Source organism: Rhinolophus sinicus, linkage group LG05 (genome assembly GCF_036562045.2).
Source record: "Rhinolophus sinicus isolate RSC01 linkage group LG05, ASM3656204v1, whole genome shotgun sequence".
Classification (NCBI taxonomy): Eukaryota; Metazoa; Chordata; class Mammalia; order Chiroptera; family Rhinolophidae; genus Rhinolophus; species Rhinolophus sinicus.
The window spans coordinates 109,526,424-109,541,505 of NC_133755.1; the positions used below are offsets into that span (position 1 = coordinate 109,526,424).

General features: G+C 34.3%; 1 protein-coding gene across 2 annotated transcripts in view; it reads left to right on the plus strand.

Annotated features, from left to right (window-relative positions):
* SMAP1 (small ArfGAP 1) overlaps window positions 1-15,082 on the plus strand; it is a 131,322-nt gene that overhangs the window by 66,314 nt on the left and 49,926 nt on the right. Inside the window, exons 4-6 of one of the 2 annotated variants that reach the window (XM_019749321.2) lie at window positions 698-773; window positions 6,114-6,194; window positions 8,943-9,023. In XM_019749321.2, coding sequence (XP_019604880.2) covers window positions 698-773; window positions 6,114-6,194; window positions 8,943-9,023 — 238 coding nt within the window. The remainder of the gene's footprint in view (window positions 1-697; window positions 774-6,113; window positions 6,195-8,942; window positions 9,024-15,082) is intronic. The other variant, XM_019749322.2, reaches the window with a different exon arrangement.

Here is a 15,082-nt window from a genome sequence, read left to right on the forward strand (position 1 = left end):
AACTCAAATCCCCCTAGAAGTGACCCACTTGATCAACAGTTAAGGCCAGTCCAACCGACTTCAAAAAAATCAAATAGTATTAGCTTCTCCATTCCTCAGCTTTGCAAGAAAAAAATTGGCCTCCATTTTTATAACACACAGGGAATCTTCTGTGATATAACCAGAGGTAGCCAGGTGTAGTGGGAAAGAGCATAACTATTGGAATCACAGTTGTTTAATCTTTCCAAATTGCTGGTTCTTCATCTATGTGGAAATAATAATATGCACATTATTGGGTTGTGGAAGGATTAAAGAAAACAAATGATGGACAATACTTACACAATGCTGGTACACTGTGGGTACTGTATGGGTATTAGTTTCTTATATTGAAAATCAAAAATGAACCTTAATTGAATTTAGAGTTTTAGGAAGAGGGGTGGAGAGCTGAGGAGTGTGGTGGAATTGAGAAATATGGTTACTTTTCTTTCTAGAATTAGGTTGAGTGGTTTTGTTGAATGGGGAAAATTTCCTGAAAGAGACTTTCTTTGGCAGAAAAAAACATAGGTTACAGAATTTAGTTGCAGAAATAGTTTGAGGAAAGCACAGACTGGGGAGTGGAAAAAATGAATTTAGAGTCTAAGCTTTGTGTAGAGGAATGAATAAAGGGGTGTGTACACATCATTGAACTTATGCTTTTCCTTAAGTTATCTGTTTTCAGAGCAGTCGAATTTTTCATCAGAGATAAATATGAAAAGAAGAAATACTATGATAAAAATGCTATAGCTGTTACAAATGTAAGTAACACCTTCATCTCTATCACCAATTGATGTTTGTGGACCATGATCATGAATTTTAAACATACAGTACAGCTCAATTTGTTTACTGTAAAAATATACTAGTTGCATACATTTTAAAGTATGAATACTGGAACATTTTGTCACATATGTTAATGAGATCTCACAAAGTGGAACTCTTGATTCAGAAAGGAATGTATTCTATGAGTCTAATAACTGCTAAAATGGCATTTAATTAACTTGACTTGATGAAATTTGCAAAAAGATAAAGCCACTAATGAAAGAAGGAGGAGAGAAAATTATTTCACTACATTCTGGAAATGAATGAAAAAGAAAAAAGACAAATTTATCCTCCCCTAAAGGCTTTGATGGATCCGTCCAGATATAAATATATTAAAATATGGCATTTTAATTGGTTATTATCAAGCCTTTTGATAACTAATAGTTGAAACCTTACTGTAGATCAAATATGTTATATCACGTTCTTTTTAAGGTTTTTATTTTTTTCTGATTAAAACTTCCCATCCCAGTTAATTATAATGTAAAGCAAATTGTCTTTATTGGTGCTGTTATTTCTTTGATTTCTAGATTAATAAGCAAGCTATATGTTAGTTAATCTTGTGGTTAAGTCATTGGTCAAGCAATTTAGAGACGATAATTTCGTCTCATTTTACTTGCAAACTGGGTTTTCCTTTTCAGTCCATATGGAGAAGTAATATACTAAAAAATTCAATCAAATACTAACAAAGTAAGGATATTTTAATATATTTTCTTTGATCATGAAAAAATCTCGTTATAATATATTTAATGTATCATTGATATATATTTTGGAGCAAAAATACCCTGTGTGTAGAGTTTGGGCTGCATTTGCAGTGGATGTAAAAGAGGAAATCTTTGAAAGATTGATAAAAATTGCCAATAGTGAGCATATTTATAATATCCGTAAAACTAAGTGTAGTTATAGCATTATGGGGAAAAAAGAACTAACTTTTAAAGATAAGTAATATATTTTCATATGAAATTTTAAGAAATCAGTCTAGTATATTTTATAAAACATATTGCTTCATGTTAAGCACCATTTTAAAAATCCTAAACTTTTTCATTATATCTATGTTTATAGTATTTTATTTTCTTGGCAACAGTTTCAAAATTATTTTATGTAGTAATGTAAGGGAAAACAGATTTATCTTAAAATGATAGTTGTTGTTATAGAATTGTTTGTTCCCCCCCTCCCCAATGTGTGATAATGGTATTATGCTTAGTTAAGAGAAATTCTTCACTCTAAGAGGTGTGTGCTGGAATAAAATATTTAGGGATCAAGTGTCATATCTATAACTGATTTTCATTTTTTTCTGTTCACAATATTTAATATAACAAGTTATACAAATGCATCTGAAATAACCTAGTATGGAAAATTATATTAATTTTGGAAATCCTGCTGTCTCCCACTCGCGTGTATTGTAATGACTTTATGCAGACTCTTCACATGCATCTTCAGCATCCGTGTCTTTGTCATCACTGACATTTTTGAGTTAACCTAACTCAGTTTTCTTTCATTAATTAAAAAAAATCTTTAAGTTACAGTTGGCATACAATATTATATTAGTTGCAGGTGTACAACATAGTGATTAGACATTTATATACCTTATGAAATGATCACCCTGATAAATCTAGTGTCTACCTGACACCATGCATAATTACAGTATTATTGACTATATTCCCTATGCTGTACTTTACATCCCCATGACTATTTTTATAACTGGCAGTTTGTATTTCTTAATCCCTTTCACCTTTTTTCCTCATCCCTCTACCCCCTCCCATCTGGCAACTATCAAAATGTTCTCTGTATCTATGTATAACTCATTTTTAGATGACTCAGTGAAATCTAGCAGCTGAGTATGTTTGTGTGTGTATATCAAGAAGAGAGAACAAACATGGCATAATGTTAAGGTCTGATGAATATTAGTGAAGTTTATAGAGGTAGTCATTCTACAATTTTTTTACATTTTTTGTAGGCTTAAATAAAAATGTCATGGTAAAAGATTATATACTCTTGAGTTTATATCATTAATGTAATGAAAATTCAGAAAAGTTCACAAAATCATATTTAACAAAAGGGAAAATGTATTTTACCTATTCATTTATAAGCAAGATAATGATATTTTTTAAAGTTTATATTCTAGCAAGTTTAAAATATTTCTTCCTTTCTGTGGCAATCAATGTGCAAGCAACTAACCTTACATATTACTAAGAATTACATTATATACTTACGTTCATTGTTTTTTTTGTCCTCAGTAATAGATTGAAAATTCATTCAAGTAATAATTTTTGATCACTTATTATGGTCACAGTTCGCTAGGATCCTGAAACAAAGAGGACATGACCTTTGCTCTCAGAGAGAATTAATTTCATAGTGGGGATGAGACCAGGTTAAAAAGAAATAATATGAAACAAAATATAAGTATCTTATATATAAGGCACCTAAAGGAGTATGAGGGCACTTAAGGGGATATATGAGTTTGGACAATTAAGATTGCGAACTCATCTAGAAAAAGTCCATCCTACATACCTCATTGCTGAATATCACTACAGTCACCTTTGAAGTACTCCCCTTGGGAAGCTATGCACTGACACCAGTGCCTTGTCCACCATTCAAAGCAATTTTGGAACTCTTTGTCTGGAATGGCCATCAGACCTGTCGTCGTATTACCCTTGATGTCCTGAGTGTCACCAAAACTCTCCCTTCCAATATTTCCTTTATCTTTGGGTAAAGAAACAAGTCACTGGGGGCCAGATCAGATGAGTAGGGACGATGTTCCAATACACTGATTTGTTTACTGGCTCAAAATTCCCTCACAGCGTGTGAGCTGGTGCATTGTCGTGATGCAAGAGCCATGAATTGTTGGTGAAAAGTTCAGGTCGTCTAACTTTTTCACACAGTCTTTTCAGCACTTTGCAAATAGTAAACTTGGTTAACTGTTTCAGTTCGTACAAATTCATAATGAATAATCCCTCTGATATCAAAAAAAGTTAGCAACATCCTTGCAATAAGTTCGTGAACTTAATTGTCAGACCTGGTATAAGGAGGGACATTTTGAATACTGGTTGTACTGGTTCTACTCTGATAAAAAGGTGTCTTGAGTGGTTATTAAACTTGATATGGCTGTTACCCCATAATAAATGGCTCTGAACTCCTTTACCTTTATTGTATTTGTGTCTGATTTTTATAGTTGTTGTGTCTCCTCCTACTTAAATTAGCTGTCATTTTTTAGTGCTGCCAGTATGTGTTACTGCTCTTGTTATTTTCTTATTTTAAACACGAATAAGGGCCTAAAGGTGACCCTGTTCTTCTGTGTAAGGTAGTAATTTTTCAATCCTATTTTTAAAAACACTAATAAATTTCTTGCCCTTCTGAAATATAAACATTTCAAGAGGTGGCAAAATACAAAACAATAAAATACAAACAAAAAAAACAAAAGAAAAACAAAAACCAGTCACCAAGAGTTTTGCTGTTTTTTCTAAAATATTGCCACTTGCCTCCCAGGCCATTTAATGTATCTGGAACTAAGACCCACATGAATCCATTTATATAGAGGGACTAGGATGGTACTGCCTTCATTCCAAAGGATGTATTTGTCATTGTGAAGAGTGGCTTTAGTGAACTGTTAATAAATATGGTGTCTGGTCATATAAACATGGTATTTCTGAGAAAGCAGGGACGGTTATATGTGCTGCTTTATAGAAGGAGCTTATGGTAGAGGCCATGTGGTTTTGAGTGCTTTGTGGTACTGTCAGCATGAATTAAGGGAGGAGGCTTAAAGGGGAAAGTGAAGTTCAGATAAAGACAAAATCAAAGGAAAATATATTCCAAGTAAAAAATGCTTTTTTACTATAATTATTACTAGTTCGTAGCCCCAAACGGAAGAAAATATATTTATTTCTTTTGCATCTTTTAAAGTAACTACATGGTGCTGGGTGCCAATGTGGGCATATTACTCGTAGTAACCCTCGGCATAGTAAATGCTCCTATTCTTCTTTTATATTTTTTTACATGAGTTTGGGCAAAAAGGTCTTTATGATACAGGTTATTATCTTAAATGATTTTATGTGCTTTTGTTTTCTATACAAAGTTGCAACTAAAGATCTCTAACAAGTAAATGTCTGGTAGGATAAACCAGCTTTGAAGCCGGGTCTTAAGATGCAGTTTGACTTTTAAAATATTTTCTTTTATGTGTAATTTCCATTAGTAGTCACTGAATGACTAGTTTGCACAATTATAACAGCTAACAATGTGCAAGGGAAAAAAAACCCTAAAGTTTATAGTCTTGGATTGTGATTCAAGAATTACACCCATAACTAAATCAGTAATGAGCAGATTGAATGAGGACTTGTCATCTCACAGTTATTTTGACATTACATAATGACCTTTCTGTAATAGCACTTTTTATTTTTAAAAATTTCTCATAGGCACTGTTGATATGATAGGGCAATATAGAGATGTCAGTTTTATGGCTCCAAATATCTACTACGCATTTTGTAAACGTATTTCAGTTATATTTTGGCAGTAAAGCGAACAGGAAGATAATGCTCCCATTAAAGTGATCAACTGCGTATATAGAAATTGTGTTGGAAGATGTGTGAAAAGGCTTTTAGATGAAATTCTTTTTCATGTGTAAATTGCCTCTGCTACATATATAACTGTCTCATAATGCTTTGGGGTAATTCAAGTACAGCACTGGAAATAGTGTTTGTGCGTACTGATCTTAAAGGAGGAAGTATATAAATTGCTTTATAAGTCTGCTGCTCTGCTGTTATATAGCATTAATCTACTCTCTTTTTCTCCCAGCCTTTTTTTCTGTTTTCTTAAACACTTGATTAAAACTTTAACTTTTCCTACTTCAGCTCTGTTTTATTTTCCATTCTTAAAAGTTATTGTAAGTTTAAAAAACAAAAGCCCTCATTTGTGCTCTCCTGCTACCCTGGACAATGTGTCTTCATGCTTTAGAGCATTCGTTTTTCAATAGTAACATTGACTAACAGTGGATCACTGGAGAAGCATGATTATTTTTTAAGTACTTTTGGTATGACATTGTCTCAGTAAATGTAAAATTTTATATCATAGTGAAATTCATTTTAAGTCATACACTATTCTGTAATAAATATTTTATTTTTAGAAATTTCACATGGAAATGTTTAAAAAGCATTCTTTTCCTTGTTAACATACTTCTAAGTACTTAAGTATCTCAGAAGTACATGGATTTTTGTTTCTTTCCTGTGCCTATCAATTCTGATTACTTTCTTTTTGTTTTTTTCTCCTGACTTTTTATCTGCATCCCACAGATTTCCTCCTCTGATGCCCCTCTTCAGCCTTTGGTAGCCTCTCCTTCTCTACAAGCTGCTGTTGAAAAAAACAAATTGGAGGTATGGTAGTGTGTGAGCCACATTGCGTGGTGTTCAATGGTAAATGAACTTCCTTTCACCATGTGCCGTAATTTGGGAGTGCTGTAATAGTCGTTTAAATTTCACATGGTCTCCAGTATTGAATATATTAAATACAACAATTTCTAGAATATCTTCCTATGCCACGGGTAGGATTAAAGGGCTTTAATCTATGTGATTTTAGAATCACTGATTTAGAATCAACATTTAAGAAGCAATTAGCTTTTTTTTTTGTTGTTTCTATTACTGCCTTATAATTACAGGAACATTTTTTATAGTTGCTCTTGAATTATTTGGTCTATTAGAAAAGTCGGATTGAAATGTTTTCTTTTTATGATTCTATTGTTACAAGTACTTGAAAGTTAATGTCAAGTTTCTTTGTACTCATATAGGTGCAATGTATGCAGTATAGACTCATAATTAGAATCACCAGTTATAATTTTTAGAATATGTTTGGGGTAGGTGTGGTTAGGGTGTCTTCTCCTTGATAAATGATACGCGAGACATGGGCGATACAAAGAAAGTAAGATGCAGCCCCTGCCCTCCAGGATCTTACAGTCCAGTGGAGGAAAACATAACTTTACAGGTTTCTAATGCAGTATAACGTGTGCTGTGATTGACATAACACTCACTCTGCTGCTGTGAATACAGGAAGCACAATTTTGGTGCATCTTAAACTCTTCATAAACATTAACTATAAGGATTAGGATGCATTCCAAGTAGAGAAGTCACCTTTACAAAGACCTGTGGGCAAAGTGGAATGGTTGGGGACTTTCAAGTAGAATGGCATAGCTGGAACAAGTGTAGGATAGGGACAGAAGTGGGAGAGGAGCCTCCTTGTGAGCCTAATGAAAGAGTTAGGTCTTCATTCGGAAGGCCGTGGCACTTTAATGATGAGTTTTAAGGGCAGAAGCCATAACAGATCTGATTTTCATGTCGTAACACTGCTCCACTGTTTCTGTGGAGAGTGAATTTTATGCTGATGGGTGTGGAAAAACCTTGAGAACCTTTTGCTCTAATCCATGAATAAAACCATGGGAGCATGTGCCAAATAATGGAGGCAGAGGGAATGAAAAGGAGAGTGTATTTTTAAGAGATCTTGAGAAGATAGAATCCATGGGATTTATTTTTGGTGATTTCATATGTGCCCACCAATCCTAGTGATTAGAAAGACAAGCTTCTTCCCTACTCTCATGACAACAGCTTCCCTGAGAAATAACAGTTCTGAAAAGTTACAGAGCAGTTCATCCCCAACATGTGAGTGAGAATGTTCAATTTCATTACTTTCCTCACTAATCTTGATTAATATCTAGAAAACATTTTATAACATATAAAGAATTTTTGCGCCTCTCATTTATTCTTCACTTACGAAGTAGGGATAATATTACTTACCTTATGAAGTTGTTAGGATTAAATGAGTCAAAACAGTATCTGGCACGTAGTGAGGGGTCGGTAACTACTAGCGGCTGTCATAAGGAAGAGCAGCAGTGTCCCACTGGATGGCAGTGAGTGGGTGGGACTTGTGAGTCTGGGCTCTGTTGTCCCATGACCTTATACCTTAGTGTTGCTTTGTGCCTTACTTTCCTGAGATTTTGTTTCTTCATTTGTAAAATGACAATAATGACAGGTTTTTTCCAGTTATTGTAAAAATTAAATTAGAAAATAAGGTGCTTATCGCAGTGCCTGGCCCATAGGAATTTTGATTGTATCTCTTATGTTATAGCCTGTTAATTGCCAGTATTATCTTTCCTGATTTACAAACAGCAAAAATTCCACTCTTGGAAGAGGTTGTGTCAAACACCATTTTAAACACAAAGGTGCAAACTTAGCCTTCAGGCATTTTGACTAAGTTTCGTGTGTTTATTATTCCGCCTTTCCTAGGTTTACAGTTTATATTTTCATGTTTGCTACCAGGAAACATGGTCAGATCAGTACTCAGTTGTAACAGAAATCTAGGTTTCTATGCATCTCGTTCCTCTAAATGCCTTATGAATAATGCTCTTTGTTTAATCTTTACTTCATTTTCCTTTCTCTGGCATGTTTGTGGCCCTTAAGTTTTTAACATTATATCCTGTCTCATGCTTCTTGAAAATGCAAATTGTGAACATTATCATACCATTATAGTTTACCTAGACTGTTGGTTTACACTAACTGGTCAGGTGGCTCTGGTCCTGAAGCACTATATTTAACATTTTACTGTGAGAAAATTATTCTATTTGCCATTTTTAAAATCACAACATTATGGAAAAGGTTTTGTGATGTTTTAAAAACTTAAAGGGATTGTATCCTTTCCCCCACATGTTTACATATTATAATCTGTTTTTATCTGTGTGAAAGTAATTGTGTTCCATCAGTTTACTTTTTTTTCTTAAATTCAGATTTCAACTTTATTGGTGCTATTAGGAAGTCTAACTAACCTTATATAAAGATACAGTGAGGATTTATTGAATAGAGTTTTCATTTGTTTAAGATAAGCTCTGAAATATCAAAGTTGTAAATTGTCTCAGTTCCGTGTTAATTTTTTTAAGAAAAGATATTCTTTATTATATCAATATGTAACCTCAATGAGGAAATGAATTTGCTGTGTTAACTTTTATATTTCAGTATCACCAGATTTTGTCATCACTGAATATTTGTACTTTTCTCAAATGATAACTCTAATAAAAAATATTTTAAAAACTCACATTTTTTGGAAAGTAAACTTATCAAAAACCTTGGGCTATGTTTTAGAAAGAAAAGGAAAAAAAAAAGGAAGAGAAGAAGAGAGAAAAGGAACCAGAAAAGCCTGCAAAACCTCTTACAACTGAAAAGGTAAAATTCCCTTGTTTTAAAATCTATGAAGATTACCATTTTATTTGTATACTTATATTTGAATGACTTTTGTGATATTCACAATATGCAAATAATCATTCTTTCAGTAAGTATTTATTGAGTTAGTACTGTGTGTATTAAGCATGTCCTCTAGCTTGTTCTGTATGAACTGTAGTCAGTTACATGCCAGGGGTGCCAACAAAATGTATACAAGTGGGCATTTTGGTCAGCGTTGCTCAAGCAGTAGTTTGCCATAATCAGAAGTGTCTGGACGCTGATGGCAACCACTTTGAGCACCTCTTGTAATTGCAGAAGTCAAAAGTGACTTGTATTCATCTTTTGTTATCAGTATATATTGAGCATTACAATTTTAATAGTTTTTCCTTTCTTAAAATGTATATACAGTTTTTTGGCACTCTCTGTATGTGTGGCTATCGATCATGTGAGTTCTTCAAGGACAAGTATTTTCTTATTAATGACATAATGAATGGTGTTTTTAGTTTTCATGCACAGTCAGACTTCAGTGAAAATTTAGAGAATGAAAAGATCATCCCTTAAGGGGCCTTCTGAAAAGACTCCATGCTTAAGGTTAGCATTTGAAGTCGATTTTGAAGTGTAGGTAGGATAAGGTGGAAGGCAGGAATATATCATTTGGAGAGAACACCTTGAGCACAGGCATGGAAACTGAAAATAGAAAAAGTATGTATGTGTAGAAAAAGAGGAGTAGTGGAGCATGAAGACAGATACATACCTATATGTAGAAAATAGTGAAAAATTAGACCAGAATAGTAGATTGAGCTCAAATTGTAGAAGACCTTAAAGTCCAGGTTGATTTCTTTTTTAGAGGAAATGCGTGGGAAATATTTCAAAGCTTCTAAAGCAGATGATACACCTAATTCACAAGGGTTTTTTTTTTAAGGTTATTTTGGCAGTGGTCTGCACGATAGATATGATTAGGCAAACGAGAAGTAGAGAGAACTTTCGAGTTTTGTAAACAGATTGGTTAAATAATAATGGCGGCTTGGCTTTGAATGTATTTCATCACACAACTATGGGAGCACAGTAAGCGAATTGTCAGTGAAGGGAGCATCCTTGATTTTGTTGTTAAAATTTAAAAAATTGACTTTATCAGGGCATAAATTACATACTACAAAGTGCATTTAAAGTGTGTAATGTAAGTACATACTGCTTATTTCTCTGACATTTATTAGAGCAGTCTGTGCTCCTCTGTCATTTACCAGTATATCTTGAATGTCCTTTCTTACTGATAAATATATATAGGCTTTTCTGTCTTTAATATCATTCCATTGGTGGATATATCATAATTTGTCTTCGTCTGAATACTGTAAGATTCTTCTTAAAATTGCTCTCTTTTGAATAATGAAAATCTGTGTATATATAATCAGTATGCAGCTATGTGATAATTTCTTAGGATCAACTGGAATTGCTAAGTCAAAAGATACAGACTTTTAAAAACTCTTTTGAAAAAATTAACAAACTGATAGAAGATAAAAATGGAAGAACCTAGCCCTAGCCTTGGTTAATTTGAGTTTTAGTTCGGCTATTTACTAGATATCTGAACTCACTGAACCTCAGTTTGCTCATATATAAATATCTTAATTCAGTGGGCATTTTTGAGTACCCACCGCATGCCAAGCACTATTTCAGTCACTAGGAATAGAGTGGTGGGGGCATGTCCTGTGTCTTGTAGGATGTTGAGCAGCATTCTACCCGTCCTAAGAATCAAAACGTCTTCAGACGCTGCTGAATGTCCCCCAGGGGCATAATTGCTTCTCACTCCAGAATCTCTTGATTCAAATTCTAGATCCGTGAAACCGGGTCTAGTAGAAGAATGAAAGACTGTTGTGCAACTCACTAGATAGCGCCGTGAGAGCAAGGCTTCTTTTGGATGTAGATGCAAATCCTTTCTCAGCAGTTTTACTCAAATGCTGAAAGGAAGTAATATAGTTATGTATATGAAAAGTTTATAATAATGCCATTGAGTGGAAGGTAAAATATAAGATCAGTTGACACCGAAATAAACATTTTCTTAATTAGAAGTTATCCAGAGTCAAGTTTATCTTTTAAAACCACACATCTTTTCATCTAATTCCTATCTGATTAGAATCATCTGCATTTTGGAGGCAAAAACAGAACAGGGTGTTAGGATAAAAGTTTGGTTAGATATGTAGTCTTGAGTCACAGAAAGCATTAGTCATAAACTTTGTTATTCATCTTCTAGAATATTATTTTTGTGTTCTTTATAATTATTTGTCTCGATTACTACATTTATTTGAAAGTATTGCAGTGCCAGAAAAACTGGAGACAGAAAGAAAGATTCTAATTTCATCAAAACTTAGTGGAGACCTGAACACTGGGAAAAATTAAAATAAGTCTTAATTGCTTACAGAATGAAGCAATTAAGTACAAGTGCTTAAGCCCTGTTTTCACTTTATGTTTTAGTTAATCCCTTCCCAAATCTATACAATTTCCAGGGAAATTGAGTAGATAGTACTGTCTTCTGAACATGCCATTCTTACTTTTATCTCAGTAACTGATTTGGTTCCATACCAACTCTCCCCACCCCCACTTTTCTTTCGACCTAACCAGGTCTACAATTCCTTTTCAATTTTTATCTTTGTATTCGGCCTCATTTCTTTTCATAGCCATTTTCCCTTGTAAAACCCATAGAAAAATACAAGAACAGTATAGAGGAAAACCAGTTTTTTAAATCATCTGCCATCTTACTATCCAGAGTCTCACCACTTTTAACATTTTAGGTTTTACTTTCAATTCGTTTTTTCTTTGTAGATTGTATTGTCTTTATATTTTTCTTCCCTTATTCCTGACTTAATATTATGAGCATTTTTAGTTTAGAGACTACATTACTAAGGTTTTATATTTTCTAAATTTCTATCTCATTTTATGGCATTTTCAAATATAGGTGGAAATGAAAACTTTTATAGGATTTTAAAATGGTACTTTATAGCTCATACTCATTAGGATGACTATCAAAAAAACAGAAAGTAGTAAGTGTTAGTGAGGATGTGGAGAAATTATAACCCGTGTGCACTGTTGGTAGGAATGTAAAGTGGCGCGGCCACTGTGAAAAAGACTGGGTGATTCTTCGAAAAATTAAACATACAATTACTGTATAATCCAGTAATTTTGCTTCTGGGTATATACCCCAAAGAATTGGAAACAGGGACTCAAACATACTTGTACGCCCTGTTCATAGCAGCACTATCCACAATAGCCCCTAAATGGAAACAACCTAAGTGTCCATCAGGGAATGAATGGGTAACAAAATGTGGTTTATACATACAATGGAATATTATTCAGCCTTATAAAGGTAGGAAATTCTGACATACGGTGCAACATGAATGATCTTTGAGGACATAATGTTAAGTGAAATAATCTAGTTACAAAAGGACAAATACTGTATGATTCTACTTTTCTAGGTAGAATAATTAAATGCATAAAGAAAGAAAATGAAATGGTGATTTCTAGGGGCTGGGTGGGGGGAAGGCAGTGAAAATGGTCAGTTATTGTTTAATAAGTACAGAGTTTCAGCTTTGCAAGAAGAGTTCTGAAGATGGATGGCTGTATTGGTTGCACAGCAGTGTGAATGAACTTAATGCTACTGAACTATTAAGGAGGTAAATTTTATATGTATTTTACTACAATTAAAAAGTTAATAAATAAATTTTAAAAGGTACTTTGTAAACATTGCAACTTTAAAACCAATTTTAATGAATTTTATAGTATAACAATTTTATTGTCATGTTTTTCTTTTGAGTACATGAAGAATGGCGTTTTCATGAATTATGGCATTTATTTTAGCTACCTTTTAGCTGAAGTTCTGTTCATCTGTGTTACAACCTTTTTCTTATAATCATGCTGTTTCAATAATTATTGTTAAATGACATTTAAACTTTCAAAACAAAGCATGAATGTGTTTTACCTGTAGTGGTAACGTACTGACCTGTGGTAGTGTGGGAGGGAATAGTCACGGGCACGACACTAGGAGGTCACAGTACTCTAGAGAGGACTGGGGAAAGGTCTGCTTGTCCCCCTGAGTCACGGTCACCCACCATTTAGCAAGTGCGGCATTGTTACAAGTGACAACAGGAATCGAATATAAAATAGGACTAAGTTGTACAAATAAATTTGCATAACATTTTTTGTTTAAATGAATACATCTAATGCTCTTAGATGCTTCTCTCCACCATTTACACATTGTGATAGGCCACTCAAAAAAATTAAATGTTAATGTTACGTTTTTGTAATTACAAAAAAAACTTATAAATGTGAGAATTTGATATATAATTTTTACCTTTCTTCCCCTCTTTCTCCTCCTACCTCACTAAAAAAAACTTAACTGGTGGGAAAGGACTAATACTGAGTCCTAAAATTGTAGTGCCTTGAATGTGTTAACATATGCTTTGTCCGGTAAGTCCTGTTTTTAAATTTATTATTTTTTTTTAAATTTTCTAAATGTATAAAAACTTCAAGAAAAGTTTTAAAAACTATTTTTTATTTTACTTGAACATCATTTTCTTTACATTCTTTACCCCTTAATTCATCTATTGACTTAAAGCAATAAAATCTGACCAGAAAGTAAAAAACTGTGCAGTGATGAGAGGACAAGGTGTTTCTCCACTCACATGGGAAGCATCCATGTTTTATTTTTAAAAAGTATCCACCTGTGTAAAGGAACCCCTGCCCTTGGGATTCTAGCTCTTCCTGTTTTGCCTGCCAAAAGATGGCTTTTCTACCATGTTTCCCCAAAAATAAGAGCTAACCGGAAAATAAGCCCTAGCATGATTTTTCAGGATGACATCCCTTGAACGTAAGCCCTAATGCGTCTTTTGGAGCAAAAATTAATATAAGACTTGGTCTTATTTTGGGGTAAACACGGTAGGTACACATTTCTTATCTTTTAGAGTTGTCTCTTGCCTAGATTTTATGGCCTCTTGCTACAAACCTGACCCCAATTATTATTACTGCATTTAGCATTATTAACTGGATCTGGAGAAATAGATAGGAACTCTGTGGGGACAGAGCCAGGAGAGCAGTTTCCAGACTCTTGGCCTCACGTGGAAAGGTGCTGGCTCGGGTAGTAGATGGCCATCAGTCTGTGACTAGTTAGTCATCAGCTGTTACCGGTTAGCCATTAGCCACTGATATGACTACTGTGGCTGAGCTAGCAAGCGCGGATTGCAGTTAGTAAGTGGGATTGGTTGGCTGGGTGGGTGGGTGGGTGGCAGAGAAACAGACAGCAGATTGTGGATCATGTGGCTTCTGCTTCCTGTGTCTCCGACCGAGCAGCCAGCGAGACTATAGTGGTATGACTCCCCTTTTTATGGCTCCGTGGGTGTTCCTTTTTGGCTTCACCATATCCTGCGTTCTTATGTGGGGAGCGGGACTAGAGAGCCCACATGACAGACTCTGTTTTCTGATAACAATGGTAAGCAATCCTGAGGTATGGCTCCAAAAGTACCCAGAATGGTTTTTAGTGTAGATTACAAAAAAAGGTCTCATAACTGCATAGTAACTACCTAGTAAGAACATTCTTAGAATCTGATTGCAGTGAATATTAATAACCTTATAGAGAACACTATGTATGCAGTCTTTGTTTTTTTCCCCCTCTGTGCCCAGTACTCTCCAGACTTTTTGTCATTTGAAACTTTCCCTTTTTAGCTTCATAGGCTGCACAGCTTTGATCAAATGTTATTAGAGCCTTCCGGTGTGCACTGTATTTTACATCCCATTGATTCCATTCACCTGAATTCAGTTCTCTGAATATACAGTCTGACTTCTTAATCCCCAACCACACTCAGCCCTCTGTCTTTACTGTATTAAGTAAGTATGCTGTGGGACTTAAGTGTGTGTTGCTGTTGTAGCTACTGTAATAGTCTGTGTGATTTAAGTGTAAAGTTGATAATTATAACCTGAAGAGCGATTTCGTCTGACAGTTTGGTTGCTTTCAAGTAGATTAAATGCTACCACCATTTTGCATCCAAATGTGTGTGTGCATGATATTTAGAGAGATACAT